At 43.2% G+C, this 14122-nt stretch overlaps 1 protein-coding gene across 3 annotated transcripts in view; it reads right to left on the bottom strand.

Moving 5' to 3' along the window:
- Positions 1-14122, bottom strand: part of EDAR (ectodysplasin A receptor) — an 80360-nt gene that overhangs the window by 21702 nt on the left and 44536 nt on the right. For 2 of the 3 annotated variants that reach the window (XM_083501546.1, XM_083501545.1), the window contains exons 2-3: positions 874-942; positions 155-277 (exon numbers count right to left, since the gene is read on the bottom strand). In XM_083501546.1, coding sequence (XP_083357672.1) covers positions 155-277; positions 874-924 — 174 coding nt within the window. In that variant the 5' untranslated portion in view covers positions 925-942. Of the gene's footprint in view, positions 1-154; positions 278-873; positions 943-1180; positions 1291-14122 lie in introns of all 3 variants that reach the window. The other variant, XM_083501547.1, reaches the window with a different exon arrangement.

The following is a 14122-nucleotide window of genomic DNA, read 5'->3' as shown; positions in this document are numbered from 1 at the left end:
ACGTTGGAAACTATACGTGTATGTTTGTCATTTTTAGTGTTTGTTTGTTTTTCTTAAAAATGTTGTAAAATCAATAAAAATTTTATTAAAAAAAAAAAAAAGATGTTCCTATGGCCACCTCTAGGATAAAATTGCAAGTATGTGAAGAACTCACCATATAAGGTTCTTCTCCTGGCTCACATTGCGGACAATCGTGGCACATTCCGGTAGTCTGGTTGTAGTACTCATTTTCGCCGCAGTTGGAATATTCGGCATTAGCAGAATAAACAAGTGACGCCTGTCACCAAAGGATAAATACTGGTTAATTCCATTGCCCAGTTTTCTAGTTGTCAATGCATCACATTTGCCTAAAAACAATACTATCAGAGGGGGAACCACTCTGACTTTTAATCTCTCTGCTATTGCCATGTCTTGGCACTCTCTAGCGATGGACAACTCTGTCCGGCTTGGTTTCTCATTTTTCCAGTCTTCATTTCTCCAATTTCCACATCACAATTTTTTTTTTAAAAAAAACAGCACACTGCACAAAATTGTGCATTTTTGTGTGCTTTCCGCTTAATGATCTTCATCTCTGTGTGCAATTTTGACTAATGGTTGCATGTTTGCAGTTTTTCCTAATGCAAGGTATTCTTGTTGCTGATATCCTTGAGATGCAACAGTTTTAAGAAAGTGGTTGGATTTCATATTATATTTCAAAATATTTTCTTGGGCAGGAATCCTGATGATGTCGATAAGGACTTCATCTGAAGCAACTGTGTAGATATTAAATAATGTTTGCTCAGGTTAACAAAATTAAAATTATGCTTATTGTTAATTTTCTAGGGTTTATAACTGTAGCGGCTTTTCTGAAACATATGTCCTTGAAATACCTACCATGATAAAAGGAAACATTTGACTCCATTTACATTCTCCCACGTGCAGCATATTATCCTGATAAATTACCTGAAAAAGAAACATCAGTTGTTAATTGCAAGAAAAACGTTTAACGGTACAATCCCTATTCATGTTTAGTCTGAAGTAAGTTCCACCCTCCAGTAGCTGTAGTTAGGATTGTAGCTTCAACTTTAGAAGTAAGTTCTGCTGATTTCAATATAACTTAGTCCCAAGTATGTTGACCTAATGCTGCAATCCTAAACACAATTACCTAGGAATAAGTCCCACTGAACTCAATAGGACTTACTTCTGAGTAGGTCCTTCTTAGCCCCTGATAAACTCTGTCCCTCCTTTGTTCTAAAAGTGGGTTGTTCAACTGGTTTAGTTCAGTAGACTTCTTAACCAATCACTGATTACCTGATGAGCAAGAAGAAAAAGTGAAGGGGAATCAACAAAATGTTGGTGTTTATACCAGCTAGACATGCATCACATCAGATGGAGAAATGCTTTTCATAAAACTTATTTTGAAAGTCTCTCATTTTGTGGGTGGGAGTATGTGTGTGGAAGAATTTAGTGCATTAAATTTGGTTTAAAATAATGGTTTCTGGAGGCATGAATTAATCAAGCCTATATCAATTTGTAAAAATGTTGTTTGCAAGGAGAAGGAAATGGATGAAGTGATACTGCTGCTAATTAATTCTGTCTGTGCATATGAATCATTATCAGTACAGAGGATGGTTGCCTAATTTTCTGTGGCTCTCTACCAGCAAATACATATTAATTAAATGGTTTCTAAGGCTGTGTGAAGCTGAACAACACTGTTGAATAGGCTAGCAAGCCCAGCATTACTGATGAAATGATCCTGTAAGTAGTGCATTCCTGTTCCCCGGAAATGATTTCACTACTGTTATCATTTTTCCCTTCCCTTCCCCCCTTTTTTATTACAAATTAGTGCTATCTCAGCATAAACTAAAAATTAGATGAGACCAGTAATTAAAGCCATCCTACATTCCTACGGGAAACAGGATCTAACTCATTACAGGGTTCGTTGAACCCAAGGCTATGCTGAACAGGAAGCAATAAGAGGCAGAAGAAGCTGCTCTTTCTAGAGCAGCAAGCTTCTAATTAAAGGCACAGTAGCCCTGAACAATCTCGGTAGTTACTTGGTTGCTGCCTGTCCATGGCGTTTTAATTGTTTTTAAAGGGGGAGATCAGATCTGAAAAATGACAGGTGACAGAAAACAACACGCTGGCAACAATGTAGTCTGGGTTCTCCATTAAAAAGTGAGCATAAAATTATGTTAAAATATTGTTAATTGCTCACTACTGAACAACAACAACAACAACAACAACAACAACAACAACAACGCACAGGCTGATATTTCATTCTGCCTCCCGCCCTACCCCCCTGCCCCTTTTCTACTAGAAATAAAGATGACTTTCTATGTATCTTGCTTTTGGAGGTCTTGCCCAAGATTCCCTGTTCCCAGTGTATAAAATTTTGATCTCCAGAAAGACAAAATGTTCATCTCGAAAAGCCAGTTTTTGTAATCGTGCTTGGCTTATACAGCACTGTCTGCCCCAAGTCTGCCCCGAAGAGCGTGTTCCACTGGGTTCAAGGTGCTTTCTTCCAGGAAAATGAGTGCAGCCTTAGCATCTTAATATTAGGTTTCCATGTCTAGTTGGTGGTCTTATTCTTATGTGTTCCTTTTTGTCCTTTTCAAGCCTGTTGTGTTTTTTTTTTTTTTTTGGAGGGGGCTTTGTTGTTACATATGTAAAACATTCTGGGAAATCCTTAAGTCTCCCATATTAAAATTTAAAAAGTTGGCATCTAAGAATCTCACCTAAGGCACAACAGAAAATTGATAAGGTTCATTAATCTTTCTCTCTCTCTTGAGAATGTATTGGGAGAGGAAAGAGTTAAAAATCCTGCTCCGAAGTAGGATAGCGGGGAGGTGGGGGGAGCCCAGTATTAATGCTGCTGCTGCTGCTACAACATGGTATATGCTGCAGGAACTGAACAAATTAAATATCTCTGAAGTTTTGAGGTGTGGCTACAGCAGTGTGGTCTTCACAGAAAACATTAACTACCTTTCTAGAAATTCGTTTCAAAAGCCCGTGTCAAATTAAGAGCTTTCCCTAAATCTCAAGGCAACTGTGGCTGCATATGTGCTAAAAAAAAATCTTCTTTTTTTTTAATCACATACCCGTATCTTACATTTAAATTCGACATAGTTGAAGCAGTGATTATGACTCTTAACCAGCAAGCAGTGAACTCGCTTTGAATATTCCTTCCAGCAAGTAGACTAGCTGAGACAAGTTACTGTATGGGGATGGGGACTGGGAAAGGATCTCTCCCTCCCTCTCCCCCTCTCTCTCTCTCTCTCTCATTCTCATTCTCTAATTGCTTTAGAACACAATCCAAGCAACGTGGGGCACTTTTCAAAAGTCCTATTGATTTCCACAGGAGAGAGTGAACCGTGTGTTGAACTTTCTCATTAAATCGATGTGGTTTGAGCTGTGCAACTTTGGGTTGCGCAGCAAAAAACCCCAACAAACCTACCTAGATGCAGCCATTAGAGAAAACAATATAATTACTATTTTCTTCTCTTTCTTCCCCATACACACATTTCGAGGAGGGAACCATATATCTATCATTGTGGAAGGAAAAAGGCCCCCTGCCTTAGGTGAACAGTTAGTGTGTTTAGATTGGCCAAACATTCCAGCTACCTGTGCATCATTGCATTGGATGCAATCCAAGAGCGCACTCCTCCCTGCGCTGTATTTATCTGTTCCCTAACTCTGGCACAGGTGTGGAGAGCTGGCACATAAATAATGTTATGGTTGCTTCTGCAACTGTCACTGTAGACCTGTTGGCCCTGCTCCAGCAAAAAGTAGCCGTGCTTGTCTGACTGAAAAGCGAGCAAGTTAGTGATGGGTAACCTAAATTCTACGGGGACATCAGCACGTCCACTGTGCTCTGGGTGGGAGCTGCTGTGTTCAATGTGTCTCGGCTTTAATAAAAAGTTTGTTGAGCCTGAAATAGCCTTCCTTCTGGAGCAGCGTTCGAAACTCCCATTGTTCTAGGCACGTTTTGCGACAGGGAATTTCATTAATGTTTCTGAGCTCTGGGAGGAGCAGTACCGCACCTAAGATTTCAGATTAAAACTGCCACTGCTGGAACGAAAGGAGGACCTTTTTCTGCCTCCCCACTTCCAGCCACTCTCTGAGGATGGGAGAAGGGACCCTCATAAGAATATTAGAGAGGTGGGCAGGGGAAGTATGGCTTTGTTTTTTGCAGTCTTCAGATGAGGACTAGACCATGTGAAAAATTAAGACTTTAGCTGCAGTTCATTCATTTTCAGCTTTGCATTTTTGTTATAAAAAAGCGTGCCTAGGCATTCTGTTGTGGCGCCCATAACCTAAGTTTAAGGTGCCATTTAGCTCCTAGTTTTCATATCTCAGTTTCTAACACTGCTCCGGAGTCACAGGAGTTCAGGGTCACGTCTACCATTGGGCAGAATGAAGCAGCTGCCTCAGGTGACAGAATCCGTGGAACGGCAGCAACTGAGCACCCACCCACATGTGCCTCTGGCTATTCCCATTCTCATGAGCTGAGGCAGCAACATTTGCTTAGCTGCCTATCTTGCTTGTCATCGTCTTCCAATGTGTACCGCAGGAAGGTTGGGAAAGGCATAGTCAGCAGGCTGAGAGGCAGCTAGCTCAGATCCTGCTTTCCTGCAGGCATTTCTTGCATGTGTTGTTCTGCTCATTAGCTACAAACTGCACCATCTGCTTGAGCAAGCAGGCACAAGGTGGAGTGGCAAGGAGCTGGAGGACATGAGGCCTGCTCACTAGGCTAGCTTGGTGCCCATCAGATATGGTGGGTGATTGTGTCCCATTGCCTGATGACAAATCTAACACGGGTCAACAGTTTGATGCAGCAGCAAAAACGCTGATGCTCTTCTAGGCTGCGTCAATAGAAGTATTTGTCCCAATCAAGGAAAGCCATAGTCCTGCTCCATTCTGCGTTAATGTCCAGTTCTGGGTGCCATAATTTAGATATTGGCAAGCTGGAGCATGTGTGGAGGAGGGCAACCAGGATGATCAAGGATTTGGCAGCAAAGCCTTATGGGGAATGGTTGAGGGAGTTGGGTATGTTAAGATAAGAGATAGAGAGGAGAGGAGATAGCCATCTTCAAAGATCTAAAGGGCTGTCACATGGAAGATGGAGCAAGGTGGTTTTCTCCAGCTCTGGATACTAGGACTCAAACCAATGGCTTCAAGTTACAAGAAAGGATATTCCAACTAAACATCAGGAAGAACTTTCTGATGGTAAGAGTTGTTAGACAATGGAGCGGACTCCCTCAGAAGGAGGTGGACTCTCCTTCCTTGGCGGTTTTTAAGCAGAAGTTGGATGACCGTCTGTCATGTATGATCTAGCTGAGATTTTTGCATTCCGGGGGTCAGACTAAATCCTTGGGGTCCCTTCCAACTCAACAATTCTATGATTCACATCACTTTTCTGATCCTCCTGTGAGGTGTTGCTGACCTACCGTCCCAAACTATGGCCGTGCAGGCTTGGGTTGGAGGCCCATAAATTTGCCACACGTCTCATGTGCTGTCCCTCTGGTTTTCATTAATGTATCATTTACAGAGTGTTTTTCTTGGCCTAAGGTGTTACAGTTTTACTCTTTATTTACTCTCACAGAACCTCTGTTATTTCCATTTTTCATTTGTAGGAACCTTGGCTGTTAAGTAGGTACGTTAAGGTACATGAGGTCCACATGAGAACGGCTTGGGTTTGGCACAGACTTCTGGTTAGAGAAGTGATATGGAGATTAATTAAAACAACAACAAACGTTCTCTATTAAACGGCCTGCATATTAAAGGAGGATCACCCAGAACCCGGTTACACAACAATTTCTGCCCCCTTACCAAAGTCATTCCCTGCTTTCCATCTTTCCATTCCATCCATCTCACTCCTCCTGACTGCTTTAGGAAACTCAACCAGCTTTAGATCCCCCCTTAATCCAGGAATGGGGAACCCACGACTCCCCAGATGTTGTTGGACTTTAACTTCTATTAGCCCTAGCCAGCATGGCAAATAGTGATGATGATGTAGTCTAACAACACAGGGAGGGACACAAGGTTTCCTCATCCCTACGTGATTGGTCCCACCTTTGACAACAACACTTCTTTCTAGGAGTGCTATGCACTGGGAAACCCTGTACAGATTATCTTGCCATGTTACAGGAACAGGTTAATTGTTCCGCCGCCCCCAGATTTCTTCTATTCCTCCCTTGGTAAGTTTGTTCTAAGGTAAAAGCTAGTTTATTATGCTATCAGGTAAACTGACCAAAGGTGTTTATGGACAAAGCTTGATGTGCCAAAACATGTCACGGAAAGGAGGAGGAAAAACAGTATCATGAGGTAAATTCTCCACTAGGGAGCAGATGACTGCCAAAAATTTCTAAGCTAAGTGATTATCAGATTCCAGACACACAAGGTATACTCATCATATGTGTGGATCATGATTCTGGTGTCTATAACAGAAACATAGTTGTTGTTTGTTTGCTTTTGTTTTTTTTTTAAATATAGATATCACATTTCTCTCTCTCTCTCTCTCTCTCTCTCTCTCTCTCTCTCTCTCTCTCTCTCTCCCCCCCCCCCCCCCCAGTTTTGGCAAAAAGATTTTGAATTAAAACAGCCTTAAGATGCTTGCCAAGATTCTCACAATTCTGTGTTGTTTTATCACAAGGTAAGCATCAGAAAGGGATTGTAATGTACACGTGTAGTGTAAAAAAATGGAGCCAGCAAAACACAGGGGGCCAATTTTCCTTATTCCATTCTTCGTGTTGAAACATTCGGCATCTTTCCTGCCTCAAATGAGCTGTCAGTCTAATCCAGTATCCTGTTTTCAATGCAAGTCAGGTGATTCTGAAGAAGACCTTCATCAGAAGCAGATGTGGTAAAGTAACCATAAAATGAGAAGAAGTGTTTATCAGTGCAGAAGAGGCTTTTCAAAATTAACCTTTTCCTCTCCCCCCCCCCAAATAAATGTCTGTATTTTTCATGTGTGGTGACAATGGGGTTGTTTCTCCTATGTCAATGTGGAATTTGAGGACTTTTACCTTCATCACTTAGGGACGCGGGTGGCGCTGTGGGTTAAACCACAGAGCCTAGGGCTTGCCAATCAGAAGGTCAGTGGTTCGAATCCCCGCGACGGGGTGAGCTCCCGTTGCTCGGTCCCTGCTCCTGCCAACCTAGCAGTTCGAAAGCATGTCAAAGTGCAAGTAGATAAATAGGTACCGCTCTGGTGGGAATGTAAACGGCATTTCTGTGCGCTGCTCTAGTTCACCAGAAGCGGCTTAGTCATGCTGGCCACATGACTCGGAAGCCGTATGCCGGCTCCCTCGGCCAGTAAAGCGAGATGAGCACCGCAACCCCAGAGTCGGTCATTCCTTTGGGTGTCCTAATCGCTTCTCTGTTCTAATATAGAGTTGAAGGTCACACCCACAACATATGTTTAAAGAACATTTACAGCAAATAGCTCCCTCCAAAGAATCCTGAAAACTGTAGTTTAGAATAATAATTTATTATTTATACCCCGCCCATTGGCCAGATTTCCCCAGCCACTCTGGGTGGATCCCAACAGAATCAATAATAATAATAATAATAATAATAATAATAATAATAATAAATAAATAAATCAGACATTAAAAACTTCCCTAAACAGGGCTGCCTTCAGATTTGGCTAAACCAGGTGAGGGTAGTTGACGGGTCTCAAGCCCTCAGTGAGTTAGAGACTTCCCTGCATGTGAAGACAGGCTCTGACAGACTGAGTGGACGAGACCAATAGTGGGTCCAACAGTCAAGATGGCCGTTTCTGCCCATGCTGTAGAAGGAAGTGAGGGGCAGATGGGGCTTGTCAGCCTGGGAAGGCAGCCCATCTAGGAGAAGGAAAACTCGGAACCTAAATCTCCGCTGCCTTGTGGGATATCTTTGGGAGAAGAAAAGGCTAAGGAGTGAACGCTACACAAATCCAGAGCAGAGTCCCTAAGATGGTTGGATGGCGCCTTGTACGCCTCTTTCCAGCAAGTCCTGCAGCCAAGCTGGTGCCAAACGTCTTGCTCTGCTTTCTTTTGGACCACATCCACGAAGTCGAGAGGGGAGGGTCTTGTCACCTGGGAAGCCCAGGACCTCCATACACACTGCCCAGGCTTTTGCCCCAACGAGGTCACTTCAGTGCCGCTACAGCAGACTTCACCCATGGAGGCACACTCCATTGTCGCTCGAGACAGACGGATGTCAACAACAACTAGGGATCGCGCCTGGGACCTTACGCATGCAAGTGGGAACCTTATCACTGAGCTACAACTCTTCCTCCTAGTGAAGAATGCATTATCCGATAATAATACATTCTTCGCTAGTCAAGGCTGTCATTTTGAGACAGTTGCTTATTTAAAACCATCTCTAAATCGCTCAATATTTAAAGTTTAAAAACAATATTATAAAATTTAGTTCTTCCTTTCTCTCGTCCTCATTTTCCTATAGTGCCCTCCCTTATTCCTTGCCCTTCTCGTTCGCTTTTCATCGTCCACCAGGAAATTCATTTTAATTGTGCCCTTTCTGCAAAATTATCACCAGATACCTATCCATACCTTGCGATTGCACTCATGGCTCCCTACCCACGTAACAATATTTTGCTTTGTTTCCAGTATGTTCTGATCCCTTATTTTCCATTCAGATCAAAAGTGCAATATGAACAAAAGGGTTCATTCAGCTGTTCTGAAGCTGCACTGGCAGATTTTTGGAAAACATGAGCTAGTTGCACATCAGGGGCGCACTGAGGAGGGGCCACTTGACCTGAACTCTCTGCATAGCACACATCACATGCCTGCCTTCTACCCCAGTGTTAGACCACAGCTTTTGGCTTCTAACTGGCATATAATCTTACTGTACCTAGAATATTTTTTTATTGTGGCTAGGATTGGGGGTTATTTGCTGATCTCTATTTTTTTTTGTTCCGTTGGCCTTTGTTGTATTTTATTATTTCTGCTCTTAGCAATTTTGAAGTGCATGAGGAAAGGTGGAATGAAGCGAATCAGCCTAAGCTTGCTGCACTGGAAATTGGTGCAATTATGGCATATGCATTTAAATTGTCAGGAAGCAGCACCGGTCCTGGGTGGTCCTGCATCGCATTATGATTCCTCTTTTAAATTTCACACAGGGTGGTTTATCTTGTTGTAATGCCAATTGCTGACGCGTCTCATGAAAGGAACCTTTTTTTCCACGCTGCTTCTGGGATGTGTTTCGTATTGAAGCCGTACCCAGAGACCTTGATGAAGGGTGGGAGGTAATGCCGTACAGACCTAGAAGGCTATGCAAAGTACTACAAAGGACACAACATTTGAAACATTCAACAATACAGAATGGGAGTGGGAAAGAAAAGAATGTGTGTATAACAGAGCTTGTATCTGTCTGGAAATTCCCTCTCAAAGCTTGATAGGGGGTTGGCTGAGGCTAAAGTGTTCCTTGAAGCCACCGGGAAAACATTGGAAGAGCTGGAGGGGATCAGAGAAGGGCAACCAAAGTGATCAAGGGACTGGAGCAACTTCCCTATGAAGAAAGGTTGCAGCCTTTCGGGCTTTTTAGTTTAGAATAAACATCAGATTTTGCATGTCATGGAGAAAGCTGATAAGGAGAGGTTTTTTCACCCTCTTTCATAATACGAGAACTGCGGCTACCTAACCAACGTTGGAAGGCTTTAGACAGACAAAATAAAGTACTTCTTCACACCATGCATGGTTACGGAATTTGCTTTAAAAGAGGATTAGAAAAACGAATGGAGGACAAGGCTCTCCCTTCACCAATTGTGGCTTCGTGCCTCTGAGCACTCATTGCTAGGAACCACAAGTGGGCAGAGTGCTGTTGAGCTCAGGTCCGGCTTGCTGACTTTCCATAGGAATCAAACAAAATGGCGGACTAGATGGACCATTGGTCCAGTCCAGAAGAACTCTCCTTATGTTCTTAGGAGGGCTGACAGGCAGTTTTCTGTAGGTTGGTTTTGGCTCAAGGTAGGGGAAGTCCCCATTCGCTAATCATTGTTTGTAGGAACAGGATAGGGCCAAGCTGTGTCATCTGCATATGGGTGGCAACATGAGAACGGAGCCTTTTCTGCCGCGGCTCCCCACTTGTGGAATGCTCTCCCTCGCAAGACTTGCCTGGTACTTTCATTACATATCTTTCGGCACCAGGCAAAAATATGCTGATTAAACAATCTATGGTCTTTAAATCTGGTGTGTGGTGTGGAGGTTATTGTTCTGTTTGTTATTATGGTATGCATTTTTGTGCTTTTATATTGTTAACTGCCCTATGACCTTTGGATGAAAGACGGTATAGAAATTTAATTAACAGTTTTGCTTGCAAAAATGTGTGTGCTAGGCAAAATTGCATAGAAGAATGTGTACATCAGGAGAAATGTGCACCAGAATGCTCACCCAAGTTTCTCAAATGGATACAGAAATATGGCAAATGAGTAACTGAAACTGACGCATTTGACCATCTCTAATGACAGGTGCCTGGACCTCTGAAAATCTGCAGTCAGAAGAAGATGCTGAGGATAAGTGTGACTTGCTCCTTCATGCCCTGACCACAGTAAGTGTACAGAAGCTATTTTCTCCCTGTTATGGTTGTGGGAGCAGCAGGGTTTGCAGCAGAAGCAGAAGCAGGAAGGAGTCTTAGGAAGGACTGTAGCATTTGCTCCCATTCCTGTGCCAACTCACAGGCCTGAGCAGGATCGCTAGGAATCTGAAGCCACACAGGCTGCAGGCAGAATTCATACAAGCCGTGAGCTTTGCAAGCGCTTGGCTGTGCTGAGAACGGTCACGTGCTCCTCCCAATTGCACAAGTCAGGCAATACCCTCTCCACGAATGCAAGCTGCCTGTTGAACAGGTTGTAAATCAGTGCTGGCAAACATTGGAAGAACAGACCAGGAGGAGAAAATCAACCATACACGTGGTAAACAAAAAACGTGGAGAGCAGACACACACCTGGGTGCTCATGTGCCATTAATAACAGTAATGGGCTCTTGAATGCCATCATTGTGGATATAACCCTTAAGATCTAGTCCAAGGTCTGCTTCATTAATTCCTTCCAGATCCCCAGAACCTAATTCTTCCCAGATACAGCAAGTTGGGTCACAGATGGAACAACGTCCACCAAATAAGATTCTGCATTTGAAGCTATACAGAGCTGCATACATACTATAACTTTTAAACACATTCCCCCCCTCAGAATTATTATTCCCAGCAACCCTTAACAAACCCCCCAGAATTCCCAGAAGCCCCTTCGCCATGCTGCTGTCCGCTAAAGAAAAGTTCAACAACTTTGGACGATCGATCCAAAAAAGCTCTTGAAATATGGCAACCCTAGCTTTAAAGGTTTGCTGTGGATGCTGTCTTGCCGGCTAATATAAACTGAAATCCCCCATGTCCTCTGAATCCTGTCTCTCTCGGCCCCCACTCATTTCCTTTAAGCGATACCTCAGTGTCACATAATACAGTCTCCAGCACTGAAGAAACACAACCACACTAAACAATGTTTGCAGGCTGAGTTGTGATAACCACATCTGCTAGTCAAGAAATAGAGGATAATTTGATAGCAAAAAAAACATCCCTAAGTAGAGTTGATGTATTGGCACCAGGATCAATAGATTCTAAATTAGCTACAAAGCTGGAGGGAGTAATGGAGCATTCTAGGTTTATTCTTCTTAATATTACGTTCTTGGGGGGGGGTACCCCCCTCCCAAGCCCCGGAGGAACTGTAGGAAGGTTTGATGTTCATCTGGAGGGTTGTCAAGATTGCAATAGCAATTTAATAGGTTGCCAACATGGGTGGTTGTTGCTTGAAGGCATTCCAGTGCGGTGATTTTCATATTATTATTATTTTTTTGGTCTGCAAACTAAAGATGTATGTCAATCAAATTTTGTGTAGAATAATTAAATAAAAAGTGGGAAACATAATGTCAGTACAACACATGTATAAGTTTTTAAAACCCAACATGGCTCTTTTTGCTAAATATTAAAACGCTTTACGTGTTGCAACTGGTGGGATGTATTTACCGTAACGTAAATGGTAAGAATCTGGCTCATTAGTGAGATGGGTGTGTCTCTTAAACCTGAACATTAGTGAGGAGGAGTAAGACCACTGCTGCAAAAGAGCTAGCAGCCTCTTCTTCTGGTTTTCCTGGATCTGCCATGCCTTTAGTGTGCAAAGAAGCACAGTAGCTACCGAGCCCAGTTGGATCCTGCCATTCTCCTATAATATATGGGGTAGGGAGCCGAAACCACTCCCATCCACCATGATCCGTTCAAAACATCCTGTCTTTCTATAGAAGTTTTCTTTCTTTCTCCCAGTGAAGGTTTGTATTGTGGGGAAAGTAAATAGCATTGGGTTTCAAACAGTGGCCCTTCCCAACCCTACCTGGAGAGGGCAGTGACTGAACCAAGGACGTTTGGCATGCAAAGCAGATGCGCTATCACTGAGTTGCAGCCCTTCCTCACTAAAATGTGAGCAGTGCTTACTAAAGACATTTTGCTATCTAAAGCAAGGGGCAAGAACCAGCCTCCCCACTCCCCCCATTTCATGTACAGTTAGTTCAACACTGACAACAGGACACTGTTGGGCTAGCTTGGGCAGGAGGGCAGGACAACCTAGCCCAGAATTTTGCTGCCTCTCCTCAAATACTAGCACTTGCTACATGAGGCAAGTGCATCAACACCGTTGATTACCAGCCTTGGCTAGATAAGGGGAAGACTGGCTTATGCTGTACTTTAAATCTGCCACAACGCTGACGCTTCATTCAGATTTGGCAGCCGACATTCTGCACACAGACCTGTGGCCATTACAGCTAGTTTGGCCGTTGGGGTTTGAAACGGGATATACTGGGGCAACATCCAGAAACACACACTAAAAACTGCAGATGTGGGAGGAATCCATCAAACCCGAATTCCAAAGTGGACTGGTTTGCCCCAGCCACTCTGTGCAGCTTCCAACATACATAAAAACATAATAAAATATCAAACTTTTTTTTTTTAAAAAAACCCCTTCCATATAAAGGGTTGCCTTCAGATGGCTTGGGGGTTGGATAACTCCATACCCTCCAACTTTTCTCTGATAAAAAAGGGACGTCCTACCGTACCCTTCAAATTTTCTCTGTTGAAAACAGAGTATTTAAAAAATTATTTAATCATTTTTTCAACACAAACAGCAACCACAAAAAACACATACAACAAAAACCACAATAACACCATTAACACAATTTAACAATTCAGATTTGAGTACTGATATACCTATAACTACACCTTTTAAACAATATTTCCTCATCTCTCCTCCCCCTACTTCCCACCACTTTCCGCCTTGTCGCTTAAGTATTCCTTCCAGATTTCTTCATATTTATCCATTCTTAATTTGCGTCGATACGCAGTTCGTTCGTATGTAACTAGTCTGTTCATATTGTCCAAAGCTCAATGGGATTTTTTTTGCAGCTCTGTTGAAAACAGAGTTGTCCTAAGGAAAAGCAGGACGTCCCGGGATCACACCAGAAACCGGGACGGCTTCTGTAAACCCAGGACTGTCCCTGGAAAATAGGGACACTTCAAGGGTCTGGCATCCAGCAGGGGCCCCACTGACAAGAAGCTCCTAAACCTGCTCCTCCTCTATAGCATTGCAACCTGCTCGCTTGCACACCCACCTCTGGTTTTGGCCCAAACAACAGGGGGAGTGGTAGGTGCAATTTCCTGCTTGCTCATTGGCTCTCTGCATGGCAAGCAAGCAAGTACTAGCAATGAGAAGAGGAGCAGCAGCTGGTGACAATGACAGCTGAGGGAGTGTGGTGTCCACAGGCTCTCCAAAGCCTAGAGATGGCGATAGACTTTGCATTCACCCTTTTCTTTCTTTCCACTGCATTGTTGACTTGAAGCCCAAACTGCAGCTTTTGAGCTGGAAGAGCTTTTTGGTGTGGTGTCGGCCTGGGTGACTTACGACATATGTAATGTTTATTTCATTCCGAATGCAAATCGTTTTTAAATAGCAGGTGCCACTGACAAACAGAGTGTCTGATAGTGAAAGTCCAGAAGGCCTTGGAAACCAGGGAAGAAAAGCGTTTGTTTCATTTCTGTCGCTAATCATTTTTAAATAGCATATCCCACTGGCAAACACCAGGCAAACTTGCATTGCGGCACA

Source organism: Podarcis liolepis (genome assembly GCF_965112155.1).
Source record: "Podarcis liolepis genome assembly, chromosome: 4".
NCBI lineage: Eukaryota > Metazoa > Chordata > Lepidosauria > Squamata > Lacertidae > Podarcis > Podarcis liolepis.
The sequence above is the reverse complement of the archived record's forward strand: the minus strand, read 5'-3'. Positions and strand labels throughout refer to the sequence as shown.